Below are 19,874 nucleotides of genomic sequence, written 5' to 3'. Positions count from 1 at the left end.
ATGTTGTATATAATAATATAAAGATATCTCCTGTATGATGGTGACATAATATATTGTATATAATATAATAATATAAAGATATCTCCTGTATGATGGTGACATAATATATTGTATATAATAATATATAGATATCTCCTGTATGATGGTGACATAATATATTGTATATAATAATATAAAGATATCTCCTGTATGATGGTGACATAATATATTGTATATAATATAATAATATATAGATATCTCCTGTATGATGGTGACATAATATATTGTATATAATAATATAAAGATATCTCCTGTATGATGGTGACATAATATATTATATATAATATAAAGATATCTCCTGTATGATGGTGACATAATATATTGTATATAATAATATAAAGATATCTCCTGTATGATGGGGACATAATATATTGTATATAATAATATAAAGATATCTCCTGTATGATGGTGACATAATATATTGTATATAATAATATAAAGATATCTCCTGTATGATGGGGACATAATATATTGTATATAATATAAAGATATCTCCTGTATGATGGTGACATAATATATTGTATATAATAATATAAAGATATCTCCTGTATGATGGGGACATAATATATTGTATATAATAATATAAAGATATCTCCTGTATGATGGGGACATAATATATTGTATATAATAATATAAAGATATTTCCTGTATGATGGGGACATAATATATTGTATATAATAATATAAAGATATTTCCTGTATGATGGGGACATAATATATTGTATATAATAATATAAAGATATCTCCTGTATGATGGTGACATAATATATTGTATATAATAATATAAAGATATCTCCTGTATGATGGGGACATAATATATTGTATATAATATAAAGATATCTCCTGTATGATGGGGACATAATATATTGTATATAATAATATAAAGATGTCTCCTGTATGATGGTGACATAATATATTGTATATAATAATATAAAGATATCTCCTGTATGATGGGGACATAATATATTGTATATAATAATATAAAGATATCTCCTGTATGATGGTGACATAATATATTGTATCTAATAATATAAAGATATCTCCTGTATGATGGTGACATAATATATTGTATATAATAATATAAAGATATCTCCTGTATGATGGGGACATAATATATTGTATATAATAATATAAAGATATCTCCTGTATGATGGTGACATAATATATTGTATATAATATAAAGATATCTCCTGTATGATGATGACAGAATATATTGTATATAATAATATAAAGATATCTCCTGTATGATGGTGACATAATATATTGTATATAATATAAAGATATCTCCTGTATGATGGGGACATAATATATTGTATATAATAATATAAAGATATCTCCTGTATGATGGGGACATAATATATTGTATATAATAATATAAAGATATGTCCTGTATGATGGTGACATAATATATTGTATATAATAATATAAAGATATCTCCTGTATGATGGTGACATAATATATTGTATATAATATAATAATATAAAGATATCTCCTGTATGATGGTGACATAATATATTGTATATAATAATATAAAGATATCTCCTGTATGATGGGGACATAATATATTGTATATAATATAATAATATAAAGATATCTCCTGTATGATGGGGACATAATATATTGTATATAATAATATAAAGATATCTCCTGTATGATGGTGACATAATATATTGTATATAATAATATAAAGATATCTCCTGTATGATGGGGACATAATATATTGTATATAATAATATATAGATATCTCCTGTATGATGGGGACATAATATATTGTATATAATATAATAATATAAAGATATCTCCTGTATGATGGTGACATAATATATTGTATATAATAATATAAAGATATTTCCTGTATGATGGTGACATAATATATTGTATATAATAATATAAAGATATCTCCTGTATGATGGTGACATAATATATTGTATATAATAATATAAAGATATCTCCTGTATGATGAGGACATAATATATTGTATATAATAATATAAAGATATCTCCTGTATGATGGTGACATAATATATTGTATATAATAATATAAAGATTAGTTTGATAAATCTGGGGAATTGTGTCCAATTTGCTTTTTTCCTCCTTTTTTGGTTTAGTTCCAATACACACAAAGGGAATAAACATGTGTATAGACGGGTGTATATATAGTATATATGTGTATAGACGGGTGTATATATAGTATATATGTGTATAGACGGGTATATATAGTATATATGTGTATAGATGGGGATATATATGTGTATAGACGGGTGTATAGATGGGGATATATATGTGTATAGACGGGTGTATAGATGGGGATATATATGTGTATAGACGGGTGTATATAGTATATGTATGTGTATAGACGGGTGTATATAGTATATGTATGTGTATAGACGGGTGTATATAGTGTGTGTGTGTGTATAGACGGGTGTATATAGTGTGTGTATGTGTATAGACGGGTGTGTGTATGTGTATAGACGGGTGTATAGACGGGTGTGTGTATGTGTATAGACGGGTGTGTATAGTGTGTGTATGTGTATAGACGGGTGTGTATAGTGTGTGTATGTGTATAGACGGGTGTGTATAGTGTGTGTGTGTGTATAGACGGGTGTGTATAGTGTGTGTATGTGTATAGACGGGTGTGTATAGTGTGTGTATGTGTATAGACGGGTGTGTATAGTGTGTGTATGTGTATAGACGGGTGTATAGACGGGTGTGTGTATGTGTATAGACGGGTGTGTATAGTGTGTGTATGTGTATAGACGGGTGTGTATAGTGTGTGTATGTGTATAGACGGGTGTGTATAGTGTGTGTATGTGTATAGACGGGTGTGTATAGTGTGTGTATGTGTATAGACGGGTGTGTATAGTGTGTGTATGTGTATAGACGGGTGTGTATAGTGTGTGTATGTGTATAGACGGGTGTGTATAGTGTGTGTATGTGTATAGACGGGTGTGTATAGTGTGTGTATGTGTATAGACGGGTGTGTATAGTGTGTGTATGTGTATAGACGGGTGTGTATAGTGTGTGTATGTGTATAGACGGGTGTGTATAGTGTGTGTATGTGTATAGACGGGTGTGTATAGTGTGTGTATGTGTATAGACGGGTGTGTATAGTGTGTGTATAGACGGGTGTGTATAGTGTGTGTATAGACGGGTGTGTATAGTGTGTGTATAGACGGGTGTGTATAGTGTGTGTATAGACGGGTGTGTATAGTGTATGTGTATAGACGGGTGTGTATAGTGTGTGTATGTGTATAGACGGGTGTGTATAGTGTGTGTGTGTATAGACGGGTGTGTATAGTGTGTGTGTGTGTGTATAGACGGGTGTGTATAGTGTGTGTGTGTGTATAGACGGGTGTGTATAGTGTGTGTGTGTGTATAGACGGGTGTGTATAGTGTGTGTGTGTGTATAGACGGGTGTGTATAGTGTGTGTGTGTGTATAGACGGGTGTGTATAGTGTGTGTATAGACGGGTGTGTATAGTGTGTGTGTGTGTATAGACGGGTGTGTATAGTGTGTGTGTGTGTATAGACGGGTGTGTATAGTGTGTGTGTGTGTGTATAGACGGGTGTGTATAGTGTGTGTGTGTGTGTGTATAGACGGGTGTGTATAGTGTGTGTGTGTGTATAGACGGGTGTGTATAGTGTGTGTGTGTGTGTATAGACGGGTGTGTATAGTGTGTGTGTGTGTATAGACGGGTGTGTATAGTGTGTGTGTGTGTATAGACGGGTGTGTATAGTGTGTGTGTGTGTGTATAGACGGGTGTGTATAGTGTGTGTGTGTGTGTATAGACGGGTGTGTGTGTGTGTGTATAGACGGGTGTGTATAGTGTGTGTGTGTGTGTATAGACGGGTGTGTATAGTGTGTGTGTGTGTGTATAGACGGGTGTGTATAGTGTGTGTGTGTGTGTGTATAGACGGGTGTGTATAGTGTGTGTGTGTGTATAGACGGGTGTGTATAGTGTGTGTGTGTGTGTATAGACGGGTGTGTATAGTGTGTGTGTGTGTGTAGACGGGTGTGTATAGTGTGTGTGTGTGTGTGTATAGTGTGTGTGTGTGTGTGTATAGTGTGTGTGTGTGTGTGTAGACGGGTGTGTATAGTGTGTGTGTGTGTGTGTAGACGGGTGTGTATAGTGTGTGTGTGTGTGTGTGTAGACGGGTGTGTATAGTGTGTGTGTGTGTGTGTGTAGACGGGTGTGTATAGTGTGTGTGTGTGTGTGTGTAGACGGGTGTGTATAGTGTGTGTGTGTGTGTGTGTAGACGGGTGTGTATAGTGTGTGTGTGTGTGTAGACGGGTGTGTATAGTGTGTGTGTGTGTGTAGACGGGTGTGTATAGTGTGTGTGTGTGTAGACGGGTGTGTATAGTGTGTGTATGTGTGTAGACGGGTGTGTATAGTGTGTGTATGTGTGTAGACGGGTGTGTATAGTGTGTGTATGTGTGTAGACGGGTGTGTATAGTGTGTGTATGTGTGTAGACGGGTGTGTATAGTGTGTGTATGTGTGTAGACGGGTGTGTATAGTGTGTGTATGTGTGTAGACGGGTGTGTATAGTGTGTGTATGTGTGTAGACGGGTGTGTATAGTGTGTGTATGTGTGTAGACGGGTGTGTATAGTGTGTGTATGTGTGTAGACGGGTGTGTATAGTGTGTGTATAGTGTGTAGACGGGTGTGTATAGTGTGTGTATGTGTGTAGACGGGTGTGTATAGTGTGTGTATGTGTGTAGACGGGTGTGTATAGTGTGTGTATAGTGTGTAGACGGGTGTGTATAGTGTGTGTATAGTGTGTGTGTGTACAGCAAAACCCGTGTTACTGCAATCCTTTCCTGTGAGAAATACTTCATTTTATAGAAAAATCAGAAGATAAGTTAAAGTTTGTTTTGTCACCTTTTGCAGCCCGGGCACGGAGTATTCTAAAAATTGTACCACAGATCTCCTTTATATTAATAATACAAGAAGAAAGATGAATAGGAGCAACTCACCCGAGACCCGAGAGGCGGTAGCAAAGTCTTTACTTTAGATGCAAGCCACGGGGGGCAGATGTCACGGTGGGGGAGTAACAGACAGCGGCGGGCCACGGTCCGTATCGTGCTATCAAAGCACTTCGTCTGACGTCAGATCCTGTTTTTTGTTGCCATAGTGATACAAACAAAATGTTACATAAACGTGCAACCCAGTGAATTAAAAACCAATAGAATACAGAAAATCATAAACTTAATTGCGAGCAACAAATAATTATATAAAAGAGGAATAATAATTATAATAGAACACTAAGTTCGTTCTTATCGTTCAAACCAATTGCGCCGGTGGCCTCCAGCCGGAGAATCCACCGTGCCTCTTTAGCCAATAAGGTTTGATCTCTATTTTTTAGAGGCACGGTGGAGGCCACCGGCGCAATTGGTTTGAACGATAAGAACGAACTTAGTGTTCTATTATAATTATTATTCCTCTTTTATATAATTATTTGTTGCTCGCAATTAAGTTTATGATTTTCTGTATTCTATTGGTTTTTAATTCACTGGGTTGCACGTTTATGTAACATTTTGTTTGTATCACTATGGCAACAAAAAACAGATAAGACAGGATCTGACGTCAGACGCGGCAGGGGCCTGACGAAGTGCTTTGATAGGGACGATACGATACGGACCGTGGCCCGCCGCTGTCTGTTACTCCCCCACCGTGACATCTGCCCCCCGTGGCTTGCATCTATGTCTGCACGATATGCAATAAAGTAAAGACTTTGCTACCGCCTCTCGGGTCTTGGGTGAGTTGCTCCTATTCATCTTTCTTCTTGTATCATTTTCATATGGACTGAACCGCACTGTGTGAGCACCACCCTCAGCAGGCACATTGCTTCCTACGCTGATTCCATATCAACAGGAACATATACATACCTATCTCGCCCTACACTACTGGTGCCAGGTTTCTTTGCTTCTACTAAATTGATTGTCCTTTATATTAATGTCGCTGGGATCCTCCGTGCCTGTGACGATAGAAGCGGCGGGAGGCGTAGTATAACCCGTTCTGCATCTCCTGTGGCCCCTTGTTCTGCTCCTGGTGGCTCTTCTAGGGAACCGTTCCCCAGGGGGCACACGTAAAAGGCCGTAAGAACCACCTGTGATGCTAGAAAGCAGAGCCGCGCTGAGCTAAGCCCCGCCTCTGGATCGATGGATCCAGTGGAGGAAAGCAGGGTTGATAGCGGTCTGTAGCAGGAAGTTGGTCCTCAGAAAGGGACGCAGAGTCCATGCAGCAGCGCAGCCAGTGCAAACCTCCATCTTCTTCCGCTCTAGATAGGAGCTGGCGATCCATGGTGCAGCAAAAATATGGAGCCAATCAGCAAGGTCCTCTTCTTCTTGATCCGGAGACTTGAAATGATGTCGTGAGGCTGGAGCGAGCTATATAAAGGGAGCAACCTCCAGCAGCATGGACGCTGCAGTCAATCCTGAGAGAGGAAATAACTGCCGGCCAGCCACCGCGAGGTATCAGAAGCCCAGGCGGCAAATGCAAGGGAGGACATCAAACCTGATGAAATGGTTCATGTCTCCATGCCGCCGCCCTCAGAATTATCCAGCGGTGCGATGTTATTACCAAGCGGTGGGGTGCGTCATTATCCAACGGTGTGATGTTTTTACTAGGCGGTGGGGTGCGTTGTGGTGTTACCAGGCGGTGGGGTGCGTCATTATCCAACGGTGTGATGTTGTTACCAGCCGATGGGGTGCGATGTGGTGTTACCAGGTGGTGGGGTGTGTCATTATCCAGTGGTGCGATGTGTTATTACAAAGCGGTGGGGTGCGTCATTATCAAACGGTGCGATGTTAATACCAGGCGGTGGGGTGCGATGTTGTGTTACCAGGCGGTGGGGTGCGTCCCTACCATGCGCAGATGCAGCTTTGACATTTCTAATACTGTCTTGATGTTAAGGACCATGAGGGAGACTGGGCCCCGTCCAAGGAGACCCCCCCCCCCCCCCCCCCCCGGGATCAGGGAGACTGGGCCCCGTCCAAGGAGACCCCCGGGATCAGGGAGACTGGGCCCCGTCCAAGGAGACCCTCCGGGATCAGGGAGACTGGGCCCCGTCCAAGGAGACCCCCGGGGTCGGACTCTTAAAGTCCCTTCCTATTCGGGCTGACTATATCAAAAATAAAATTTCTTTCTTTTTTTTTTTTTTTTTTTTTTTATGCATTGAACCTAAAAGGAATTTTGGGAAATTTGCTTAACTCCACTAATCTCCTTCTCTTCTAGTACCGGAATGCCAGCAATCCGCTCGCTCACTATGACAGCACCGCAGAGGAAATCATCCGGCAGTGTGACGGTATGTGGGGGTCATACAGTGACCCTGATAAGGGGTCAGGACAGACATCCTGCATTGTTACCCTGTCCTGGCCCCATGGGCTGCTCCTCCAATATACGGGTGGGTTCACACCACGATTTTATTATACGGTTTCATAAAAAACAAAAAGTATGCAACCGTACAGAAAACCGTGCCCATTGACTTCCCATTCAAAACCGTATGCACCATAATGTATACGGTTGTCTCCGTTTTTCAAACCATACTTTTTTTTATTTCCGGACAGAAAACCGTGGCCCACCACGGTTTTTGGTCCGGGTGAAAAACTATTAAACGGTGTACGTTTTTTTTTTTTTTTTTTTTTTTTTTTTTTAAACATGGGAGTCAATGGGAACCGTACAGAACCATATGTGCGTACAATTCCATCCGGTTTTCACTCTACGAAACTTTATTCATATGGAGTGAAAAGTTTAAAACGTGTACAGTTTTTTTCTTAAAGACATCATTTTTCAAACCGTATAGATAAAAATTTGTACACACATTTTGATACAGTTTAGTCAGGTTTTGAGGAATCCGTTTTTTTTTAAATCAAAAACCTCATACAGAAACTGTATTGCAAAAACGTGGTGTGAACCCGTCCTACCACTCCTCTGCATGAAAGCTCCTCAACTAGAGACTAAACTGTGGGGGCTCATAGGGCAGCAGATCAGGTGTGGTCTATGGGGGCTCATCTTGTGGGGCAGCTGATCAGGTGTCTTTGGGGCGGAGTCTATTAGTCAGCGTCTGACACATCCTACAGGCTCTGGGGTAGGGCAGTGATGTCTGGACTTACCCTGCCATCACTTATACACAGATGTTTCTCCTCAGGACGGGTGGACATGGTGGTGGTTGGAGCCGGCACTGGAGGGACAATAACTGGACTTGCACGCAAACTGAAGGAAAAGTGTCCAAACTGCAAGGTGAGGAGGATGCACGTTCAATATTGCCGCCACCGGCAGAATGAGATCTACGTAGGAAGCTCCCCCTACAGACTAGTTGACAGGGATAGATGACACAGCAGCAGAGGGTGAATATGGGTAGAACGTGGCACTGGCATGGGTACGAGTAGTGTGTTTGAGCGGGGGGCTTCTTTTTGGGGACCATACACCGTAGATTAAAGTTGGCCAGGCCCAGGTTCGGCCCATCCATTGTCTGGGGGTATGTCCGCTTCCTGACCACTGATGTAGGGTATTATGGAGGGGCATGTTGGATTTTCACCACCTGACCCCAATGGTCTGGGAGGGATAATCTGACACCAGAGCTGTCTACCAGCGGCTTACCCTCTCCATAAGGGGAAATTGTGGTGGTGGGCTGCTCCTACCTGCCCTTGTGGCCCATCACCACCATTACATAAATGTCATGTGATTTGTAGGTGATTGGAGTGGATCCAGAAGGGTCTATTCTAGCGGAGCCTGAGGAGCTGAACCAGACAGACAAGACCGGATATGAAGTGGAAGGGATCGGATACGACTTTATCCCCACCGTGCTGGACCGATCGGTAAGTGCCCAGATTGTGATGATCTAGAAGAGCGGATTGGGGGGGGGGGGGGGGGGGGGGGGATGTGTCCTGAAACTGACATTATGGTTGCTCCTCTATGTGCAGGTGGTTGATCAATGGTATAAAACAAACGATGAAGAGTCCTTCTCTATGGCCCGTGCCCTGATCAGGGAGGAAGGTCTGCTGTGCGGTGAGTAGATGCTGGTCAGTAATGAAGATGTGGGTTGCCCCATGCTGGTCGCTAATGATGATGTGGGTCATCCTCTGCTGGTTGGTAATAATGCGGGTCATCCTCTGCTGGTCAGTGATGATGATGATGCGGGTCGTCCTCTGGTTGGTAATAATGCGGGTCATCCTCTGCTGGTCAGTGATGATGATGATGATGATGATGATGATGATGCGGGTCGTCCTCTGCTGGTCGGTAATGATGATGCGGGTCGTCCTCTGCTGGTTGATGATGATGATGATGCGGGTCGTCCTCTGCTGGTTGGTAATGATGATGCGGGTCGTCCTCTGCTGGTCTTTAATGATCATATGGGTCATCTACTGCTGGTCAGTAATGATGTGGGTCGTCCTCTGCTGGTCGGTAATGATCATACGGGTCGTCCTCTGCTGGTCGGTGGTGATGTGGGTCGTCCTGCTAGTCGGTAATGATGATGCGGGTCATCCTCTGCTGGCCGGTGGTAATGAGGACACAGGTCGTCCTCTGCTGGTTGATGATGATGATGATACGGGTCGTTCTCTGCTGGCCGGTGATGATGATGATGATATGGGTCGTCCTCTGCTGGTCGGTCATGATGAGGACACAGGTCGACATCTGATTGATGATGAGGATGATGAGGATGATGATGATGATGGATGATGATCATGATCATCGTCCTCTACTGATCGTCATGATTTACCCTGCAGGTGGCAGCTCTGGCACCGCTATGACTGCAGCAGTGAAGGCAGCACAAGAACTGAAGGAAGGCGAGCGATGTGTTGTGATCCTGCCGGACTCTGTGAGGAATTACATGTAAGGATGTGTGTGTGAGTGATGGGGCCACACGTGGCTGGGTTGGGGCCATTATAACACGTTTCTTTTGTTTTACCTTCAGGTCCAAGTTTCTCAGTGATAAGTGGATGACGCAGAAACAGTTCCTGAAGGTGGAGGACCTGGAGGGCAGTAAACCCTGGTGAGATCCGCTGTCTCCTTCCAGTGTGATCTGTGGGTGATCGGTAACTCGGGGGCCCCAGGTGTAGATATGGTTGGTTCCTCATGTGACATGTTGGGCATCATTGAAGAGGATGTGGTCTTTCTCCATTGTTACGCTCCTGCTTAAACACTTCCCCATTGTGACGCTCCTCCATGGTGACGTTCCTGCCCGCGCGCTCCTCCATGGTGACGTTCCTGCCCGCGCGCTCCTCCATGGTGACGTTCCTGCCCGCGCGCTCCTCCATGGTGACGTTCCTGCCCGCGCGCTCCTCCATGGTGACGTTCCTGTCCGCGCGCTCCTCCATGGTGACGTTCCTGCCCGCGCGCTCCTCCATGGTGACGTTCCTGCCCGCGCGCTCCTCCATGGTGACGTTCCTGCCCGCGCGCTCCTCCATGGTGACGTTCCTGCCCGCGCGCTCCTCCATGGTGACGTTCCTGCCCGCGCGCTCCTCCATGGTGACGTTCCTGCCCGCGCGCTCCTCCATGGTGACGGTCCTGCCCGCGCGCTCCTCCATGGTGACGTTCCTGCCCGCGCGCTCCTCCATTGTGACGTTGTGGAGGAGGATTATGTATGTGACCTAAGAGAGGGAATGTGCAGGAGGATTATGTATGTGACCTAGGAGAGGGAATGTGCAGGAGAAGGATTATGTATGTGACCTAAGAGGGAATGTGCAGGAGGATTATATATCTGACTTGAGAGGGAATGTGCAGGAGGATTATATATCTGACTTGAGAGGGAATGTGCAGGAGGAGGATTATGTATGTGACCTATGAGAGGGAATGTGCAGGAGGATCATGTATGTGACCTATGAGAGGGAATGTGCAGGAGGATTATATATCTGACTTGAGAGGGAATGTGCAGGAGGATTATATATCTGACTTGAGAGGGAATGTGCAGGGGGATTATATATCTGAGTTGAGAGGGAATGTGCAGGAGGATTATGTATGTGACCTATGAGAGGGAATGTGCAGGAGGATTATATATCTGACTTGAGAGGGAATGTGCAGGAGGAGGATTATGTATGTGACCTATGAGAGGGAATGTGCAGGAGGATTATATATGTGACCTATGAGAGGGAATGTGCAGGAGGATTATGTATGTGACCTATGAGAGGGAATGTGCAGGAGGAGGATTATGTATGTGACCTATGAGAGGGAATGTGCAGGAGGATCATGTATGTGACCTATGAGAGGGAATGTGCAGGAGGATTATATATCTGACTTGAGAGGGAATGTGCAGGAGGATTATATATCTGACTTGAGAGGGAATGTGCAGGGGGATTATATATCTGAGTTGAGAGGGAATGTGCAGGAGGATTATGTATGTGACCTATGAGAGGGAATGTGCAGGAGGAGGATTATATATCTGACTTGAGAGGGAATGTGCAGGAGGAGGATTATGTATGTGACCTATGAGAGGGAATGTGCAGGAGGATTATATATGTGACCTATGAGAGGGAATGTGCAGGAGGATTATATATGTGACCTATGAGAGGGAATGTGCAGGAGGATTATGTATGTGACTTGAGAGGGAATGTAATGGAGGATTATGTATGTGACCTAAGAGAGGCAATGTGGAGGAGGGTCACATGTCAGGAATTTTTCTAATGATTGTAGAGAAGGTTGATGTCACCTATGATGTCACCCGTATACACCCAGTAAAGAGCTTCCCGTAGGCAGCCATCACATCTACATCATTAGGTATAATGTGACGTTATCATACAGTGCACTTCATGGTCTGAACCTGCTCTTCTACCATTTATTGTCCTCAGGTGGTGGAACGTCAAGGTTTCAGCCCTGTCTCTCTCCGCCCCCCTGACCGTCCTCCCAACTGTGAGCTGCAACCAGACAATCCAGCTCCTACGAGAAAAGGGTTTCGACCAGGTTCCCATTGTGTCTGAGTCTGGGTGAGTCCATACTCCATGAAAGAGCCCTTAAATCTGGGACACTGAGCTCCTGTCCATAGGGGGTGCTGTGCCGTACTTCACATGGTGACTTTGTATCTGCTGACTGTGCAGGTTGGTGCTGGGGATGGTGACCCTAGGGAACATGTTGTCGTCTGTGCTGGCCGGGAAGGTGAAACCCTCAGATCCTGTGGCCAAAGTCATTTACAAGCAGTTTACACAGGTACGATGGGAGATTGTGGTGGGTACTGGCTGGAGGGAGGGTTTGTAGAAGGTATAAACGGCGCCTCTCTTGCCCATGGTTTTATTTGATATTGCAGCCCAGTCCTATCCCATACAGCCCCCACCCCATAACTCTCAGATTGTGCCTCCTTGTTGTTTAGTGTCTCTATAAACCATTTCCCTCCGAAGCCTTATTATGCATATATCTCTGCTTTTTGTGATCTCCTCCAGACTAAGTCCTATAATAAGAGTAGTAATCATCATCGTAATAATCATAGTAATAATAGTAATAATAATAACAGTAATAGTGATAAAATAGAAATAGTAATAATAATAATAGAAATAGTGATAATAATTGTAGTAGTAATAGTGAGGATGATGATAGTAATAATTATTCAATCATTTTATAATTCTTTATTCCTTGAAGGACATGAAGCAGCAGACAGTAGCTGGTGTTGTGTAGGAGTGCAGGGGTGATATAGACAGACTTGTATAATATAATAGTTGATGTTGTGTAGCAGTGCAGGGGTGATATAGACGGATATGCATAATATAATAGTTGGTGTTGTGTAGCAGTGCAGAGGGATGTTGATGGACTCGTATAATATAATAGTGGGTTTTGTGTAGCAGTACAGGGGTGATAAAGAGGGATAAGTATAATATAATAGTTGATGTTGTGTAACAGTACAGGGTTGATATAGAGGGATACGTATAATATAATAGTTGATGTTGTGTAGCAATGCAGGCGTGATATAGGGGATACGTATAATAGTTGGTGTTGTGTAACAGTACAGGGTTGATATAGAGGGATACGTATAATAGTTGATGTTGAGTAGCAGTACAGGGGTGATGGACTTAATTGTATAATATAATAGTTGATGTTGTGTAGCAGTGCAGGGGTGATATAGACGGATATGCATAATATAATAGTTGGTGTTGAGTAGCAGTACAGGGGTGATAGAGGTATTTGTATAATATAATAGTTGATGTTGTGTAGCAGCAGTGCAGGGGTGATATGGAGAGATACGTATAATATAATAGTTGGTGTTGAGTAGCTGTCACGATTCGGCTTCCAGGTAGTGGATCCTCTGTGTCAGCGAGGGATTGGCGTGGACCGTGCTAGTGGACCGGTTCTAAGAAGCTACTGGTTTTCACCAGAGCCCGCCGCAAAGCGGGATGGTCTTGCTGCGGCAGTAGCAACCAGGTCGTATCCACTAGCAACGGCTCTACCTCGCTGACTGCTGAGAAGGCGTGGGACAGAAGGACTAGGCAGAGGCAAGGTCAGACGTAGCAGAAGGTCGGGGGCAGGCGGCAAGGTTCGTAGTCAGGATGGGTAGCAGAAGTTCAGGTACACAGGCTTTGGACACACTAAACGCTTTCACTGGCACAAGGCAACAAGATCCGGCAAGGGAGTGCAAGGGAGGAGACCAGATATAGCCAGGGAGCAGGTGGAAGCCAATTAAGCTAATTGGGCCAGGCACCAATCATTGGTGCACTGGCCCTTTAAGTCTCAGAGAGCTGGCGCGCGCGCGCCCTAGAGAGCGGAGCCGCGCGCGCCAGCACATGACAGCAGGGGACCGGGACGGGTAAGTGACCTGGGATGCGATTCGCGAGCGGGCGCGTCCCGCTGTGCGAATCGCATCCCCAACGGCCATGACAGTGCAGCGCTCCCGGTCAGCGGGACTGACCGGGGCGCTGCAGGGAGAAAGACGCCGTGAGCGCTCCGGGGAGGAGCGGGGACCCGGAGCGCTAGGCGTAACAGTACCCCCCCCCCTTAGGTCTCCCCTTCTCTTTGTCCGGTAACTGCCTCCCCTGGGATGACGACACCGGGAAAGAATGGAGGGTTTCCTCAACGGCAGGCAGTACAGCAGGAGTGGGAATGGGGAGGGAGGGCAGAGGGCGAGGCCTGGCACGGGGCAGTGTGACACCAGGACGGGGGCCATGGGGAGGCACAAAGGCTTGCCTGACGGGACTGGGAGGGGGGGAGAGGCACTTCCTGTGGCAGGCAGAGTCCCAGTTCCTGATCTCCCCGGTGGTCCAATCAATGGTGGGGGAATGAAGCCGGAGCCAAGGCAGACCGAGGAGGACCTCAGAGGTACAGTTGGGGAGAATGAAGAACTCAATCCTCTCAAGGTGGGGTCCAATAGACATGAGGAGGGGCTCTGTGCGGTAACGCACGGTGCAGTCCAATCTGGCTCCGTTGACCGCGGAAATGTAGAGCGGCTTAACGAGACGGGTCACCGGGATGCTGAATTTATTAACAAATGACTCCAAAATAAAATTTCCAGAGGCACCGGAGTCCAAGCAGGCCACGGCTGAGAGGGAGGAGTTGGCTGAAGAAGAAATCCGCACGGGTACCGTGAGACGTGGAGGAGCAGACTTGGAACCAAGAGACGCCACACCCACGTGAGCTGGGTGCGTGCGTGCGTTTCCCAGGCGTGGAGGACGGATAGGACAATCCACCAAGAAATGCTCGGTACTGGCACAGTAAAGACAGAGATTTTCTTCCCTACGGCGATTCCTCTCTTCCTGGGTCAGGCGAGACTTATCCACTTGCATGGCCTCCTCGGCGGGAGGCCCAGGCGTAGATTGCAACGGATACTGTGGGAGAGGTGCCCAGAGATCTAAGTCTTTTTCCTGGCGGAGCTCTTGGTGTCGCTCAGAAAAACGCATGTCAATGCGGGTAGCTAGATGGATGAGTTCTTGCAGATTGGCAGGAATCTCTCGTGCGGCCAGCACATCCTTGATGCGACTGGATAGGCCTTTTTTAAAGGTCGCGCAGAGAGCCTCGTTATTCCATGATAACTCTGAAGCAAGAGTACGAAATTGGATGGCGTACTCGCCCACTGAAGAATTACCCTGGACCAGGTTCAACAGGGCAGTCTCGGCAGAAGAAGCTCGGGCTGGCTCCTCGAAGACACTCCGGAGTTCAGCGAAGAAGGCCTGGACTGTGGCTGTGGCAGGATCATTGCGGTCCCAGAGTGGTGTGGCCCAAGACAAGGCCTTTCCTGAAAGAAGGCTTACTACGAACGCCACCTTAGACCGTTCTGAAGGAAACAAGTCCGACAACATCTCCATATGCAGGGAACACTGAGACAAAAATCCACGGCAAAGTTTAGAGTCCCCATCAAATTTGTCCGGCAGGGACAAGCGGAGGTTAGGAGCGGCCACTCGCTGCGGAGGAGGTGCAGGAGCTGGCGGAGGAGATGGTTGCTGCTGTAGCAGAGGCAGAAGTTGCTGTAACATGGCGGTCAACTGCGACAGCTGCTGTCCTTGTTGGGCAATCTGCTGCGATTGCTGAGCGACCACCGTGGGGAGATCAGCGAGACTTGGCAGCGGCACCTTAGCGGGATCCATGGCCGGATCTACTGTCACGATTCGGCTTCCAGGTAGTGGATCCTCTGTGTCAGCGAGGGATTGGCGTGGACCGTGCTAGTGGACCGGTTCTAAGAAGCTACTGGTTTTCACCAGAGCCCGCCGCAAAGCGGGATGGTCTTGCTGCGGCAGTAGCAACCAGGTCGTATCCACTAGCAACGGCTCTACCTCGCTGACTGCTGAGAAGGCGTGGGACAGAAGGACTAGGCAGAGGCAAGGTCAGACGTAGCAGAAGGTCGGGGGCAGGCGGCAAGGTTCGTAGTCAGGATGGGTAGCAGAAGTTCAGGTACACAGGCTTTGGACACACTAAACGCTTTCACTGGCACAAGGCAACAAGATCCGGCAAGGGAGTGCAAGGGAGGAGACCAGATATAGCCAGGGAGCAGGTGGAAGCCAATTAAGCTAATTGGGCCAGGCACCAATCATTGGTGCACTGGCCCTTTAAGTCTCAGAGAGCTGGCGCGCGCGCCCTAGAGAGCGGAGCCGCGCGCGCCAGCACATGACAGCAGGGGACCGGGACGGGTAAGTGACCTGGGATGCGATTCGCGAGCGGGCGCGTCCCGCTGTGCGAATCGCATCCCCAACGGCCATGACAGTGCAGCGCTCCCGGTCAGCGGGACTGACCGGGGCGCTGCAGGGAGAAAGACGCCGTGAGCGCTCCGGGGAGGAGCGGGGACCCGGAGCGCTAGGCGTAACAGTAGCAGTGCAGGGGTGATGGATGTAATTGTATAATATAATAGTTGATGTTGAGTAGCAGTGCAGGGGTGATATAGACGGACACATTTAATAGTTGATGTTGTGTAGCAGTGCAGGGGTGATAGACGTAATTGTATAATATAATAGTTGATGTTGTGTAGCAGTACAGGGGTGATAGACTTAATTGTATAATATAATAGTTGATGTTGTGTAGCAGTGCAGGGGTGATGGACGTAATTGTATAATAGAATAGTTGATGTTGTGTAGCAGTACAGGGGTGATAGACTTAATTGTATAATATAGTTGGTGTGTAGCAGTGCAGGGGTGATATAGAGGGATATGTATAATATAATTGATGAGTAGCAGTACAGGGGTGATATAGAGGGATATGTATAATAGTTGGTGTTGTGTAGCAGTGCAGGGGTGATATAGACGGATATGCATAATATAATAGTTGGTGTTGAGTAGCAGTACAGGGGTGATAGAGGTATTTGTATAATATAATAGTTGATGTTGTGTAGCAGCAGTGCAGGGGTGATATGGAGAGATACGTATAATATAATAGTTGGTGTTGAGTAGCAGTGCAGGGGTGATGGATGTAATTGTATAATATAATAGTTGATGTTGAGTAGCAGTGCAGGGGTGATAGACGTAATTGTATAATATAATAGTTGGTGTTGAGTAGCAGTGCAGGGGTGATGGATGTAATTGTATAATATAATAGTTGATGTTGAGTAGCAGTGCAGGGGTGATAGACGTAATTGTATAATATAATAGTTGATGTTGTGTAGCAGTACAGGGTTGATATAGAGGGATATGTATAATAGTTGATGTTGTGTAGCAGTGCAGGGGTGATATAGAGGGATACGTATAATAGTTGATGTTGTGTAGCAGTGCAGGGGTGATATAGAGGGATACGTATAATATAATAGTTGATGTTGTGTAGCAGTGCAGGGGTGATATAGAGGGATACGTATAATATAATAGTTGATGTTGTTAGCAGTGCAGGGGTGATAGAGGGATACGTATAATAGTTGATGTTGTGTAGCAGTGCAGGGGTGATATAGAGGGATACGTATAATATAATAGTTGATGTTGTGTAGCAGTACAGGGGTGATATAGAGGGATACGTATAATAGTTGATGTTGTGTAGCAGTGCAGGGGTGATATAGAGGGATACGTATAATATAATAGTTGATGTTGTGTAGCAGTGCAGGGGTGATATAGAGGGATACGTATAATATAATAGTTGATGTTGTTAGCAGTGCAGGGGTGATATAGAGGGATACGTATAATAGTTGATGTTGTGTAGCAGTGCAGGGGTGATATAGCTTGACAAGTATAATATAATAGTTGATGTTGTGTAGCAGTACAGGGGTGATATAGAGGGATACGTATAATAGTTGATGTTGTCCAGCTATATCTCCCCTGCACTGCTACACAACATCAACTATTATACGTATACCCTCTATATCACCCCTGCACTGCTACACAAGTATAATATAATAGTTGATGTTGTGTAGCAGTACAGGGGTGATATAGAGGGATACGTATAATATAATAGTTGATGTTGTGTAGCAGTGCAGGGGTGATATAGAGGGATACGTATAATATAATAGTTAATGTTGTGTAGCAGTACAGGGGTGATATAGAGGGATACGTATAATAGTTGATGTTGTGTAGCAGTACAGGGGTGATATAGAGGGATACGTATAATAGTTGATGTTGTCCAGCTATATCTCCCCTGCACTGCTACACATCAACTATTATACGTATCCCTCTATATCACCCCTGCACTGCTACACAACATCAACTATTATACGTATACCCTCTATATCACCCCTGCACTGCTACACAAGTATAATATAATAGTTGATGTTGTGTAGCAGTACAGGGGTGATATAGAGGGATACGTATAATATAATAGTTGATGTTGTGTAGCAGTGCAGGGGTGATATAGAGGGATACGTATAATATAATAGTTAATGTTGTGTAGCAGTACAGGGGTGATATAGAGGGATACGTATAATAGTTGATGTTGTGTAGCAGCGCAGGGGTGATATAGAGGGATACGTATAATATAATAGTTGATGTTGTGTAGCAGTACAGGGGTGATATAGAGGGATACGTATAATAGTTGATGTTGTGTAGCAGTGCAGGGGTGATAGAGGGATACATATAATAGTTGATGTTGTGTAGCAGTGCAGGGGTGATATAGCCGGACAAGTATAATATAATAGTTGATGTTGTGTAGCACTACAGGGGTGATATAGAGGGATACGTATAATATAATAGTTGATGTTGTGTAGCAGTACAGGGTTGATATAGAGAGATACGTATAATAGTTGATGTTGTGTAGCAGTACAGGGGTGATATAGCCGGACAAGTATAATATAATAGTTGATGTTGTGTAGCAGTGCAGGGGTGATATAGAGGGATACGTATAATAGTTGATGTTGTGTAGCAGTGCAGGGGTGATATAGAGAGATACGTATAATGGTTGGTGTTGTGTAGCAGTGCAGGGGTGAAATAGCCGGACAAGTATAATATATCACCCCTGCACTGCTACACAAGTATAATATAATAGTTGATGTTGTGTAGCAGTACAGGGGTGATATAGAGGGATACGTATAATATAATAGTTGATGTTGTGTAGCAGTGCAGGGGTGATCTAGCCGGACAAGTATAATATAATAGTTGGTGTTGTGTAGCAGTGCAGGGGTGATCTAGCCGGACAAGTATAATATAATAGTTGGTGTTGTGTAGCAGTGCAGGGGTGATATAGCCGGACAAGTATAATATAATATTTCCCTTTTTTTTTTTTTTTTTTTCTAGATTCACCTCCTGGACAATCTGGGGAAACTTTCCCGCATCCTGGAGACGGATCACTTTGCTCTTGTGGTTCATGAGCAGATTCAGTGTAAGTAGCTGCCATATGGCGGCATCAGTCCGGCACTTCATCCACTTCCAGCTCCTTTCCCTTTGCCCCTCCTCTTGGCTCCTCCCATTTCCTTAGCCCCTCCTCCTTTTCTGTTCCTGACTGTACGGGGCAGGGTAATGTCCTCACGGCGTGGTTTGTCATTATGTTGTGGCCTATCTCTCAGCAGATCACAATGATGGTTCCTCCAGTAAGAAGCAGATGGTGTTCGGAGTGGTGACCGCCATCGATCTCCTAAACTTTGTAACAAGGGAGCGGGAGCGGCGTGTGAGTGAGTCGAGTGACAGGGACCCCAATGAAAGGACCAGACATTTCAGTGCCTCTTAGATGAAAGGACTGTCCACGTATCTCATGGCTGCTGCTAAGGGAACCTCGCGCCCGTCGGTCTGTTTTAATTCCGTGTTCTGTAATTCTAGCTTTTTATTTTGTAGCTGAGGCGACAATGAATCAATAAAATCTGATTATACGATATGGGTGATGGGCGCGCTTGGTTCCTGTATTCTTCCCCTGCTGGTATTTCTGGGTATGACGCTCTTCTGTGGGTCAGTACTGCATACAGCACCGTCATGGCGGTCAGTGGAAGGGCGGGTTGTCTCATCTCGCAGGATTATGAGGATAAGGCGGATAAAAAACATTTTAGTACATGGACCTCGTACTGTATAATCCATAAGGAAATCTAGATACAACGG

At 45.0% G+C, this 19,874-nt stretch overlaps 1 protein-coding gene across 2 annotated transcripts in view; it reads left to right on the top strand.

The window, feature by feature from the left end:
- LOC130325823 (cystathionine beta-synthase-like) overlaps positions 1-19,661 on the top strand; it is a gene marked incomplete at its 5' end in the record, with an annotated part of 65,061 nt that extends 45,400 nt beyond the window's left edge. Inside the window, 10 exon segments of one of the 2 annotated variants that reach the window (XM_056553331.1) lie at positions 7,273-7,342; positions 8,186-8,277; positions 8,730-8,855; positions 8,961-9,045; positions 9,765-9,870; positions 9,953-10,030; positions 11,823-11,957; positions 12,069-12,177; positions 19,083-19,167; positions 19,355-19,661. In XM_056553331.1, coding sequence (XP_056409306.1) covers positions 7,273-7,342; positions 8,186-8,277; positions 8,730-8,855; positions 8,961-9,045; positions 9,765-9,870; positions 9,953-10,030; positions 11,823-11,957; positions 12,069-12,177; positions 19,083-19,167; positions 19,355-19,512 — 1,044 coding nt within the window. In that variant the 3' untranslated portion in view covers positions 19,513-19,661. 2 annotated transcript variants of the gene reach the window in all.
- Positions 19,662-19,874: the final 213 nt, after the last annotated feature.

This window comes from Hyla sarda, unplaced genomic scaffold (genome assembly GCF_029499605.1).
Source record: "Hyla sarda isolate aHylSar1 unplaced genomic scaffold, aHylSar1.hap1 scaffold_276, whole genome shotgun sequence".
NCBI classification, from domain to species: Eukaryota; Metazoa; Chordata; class Amphibia; order Anura; family Hylidae; genus Hyla; species Hyla sarda.
Note: the sequence above shows the minus strand (reverse complement) of the source record. Positions and strands in the feature narration are given on the sequence as shown.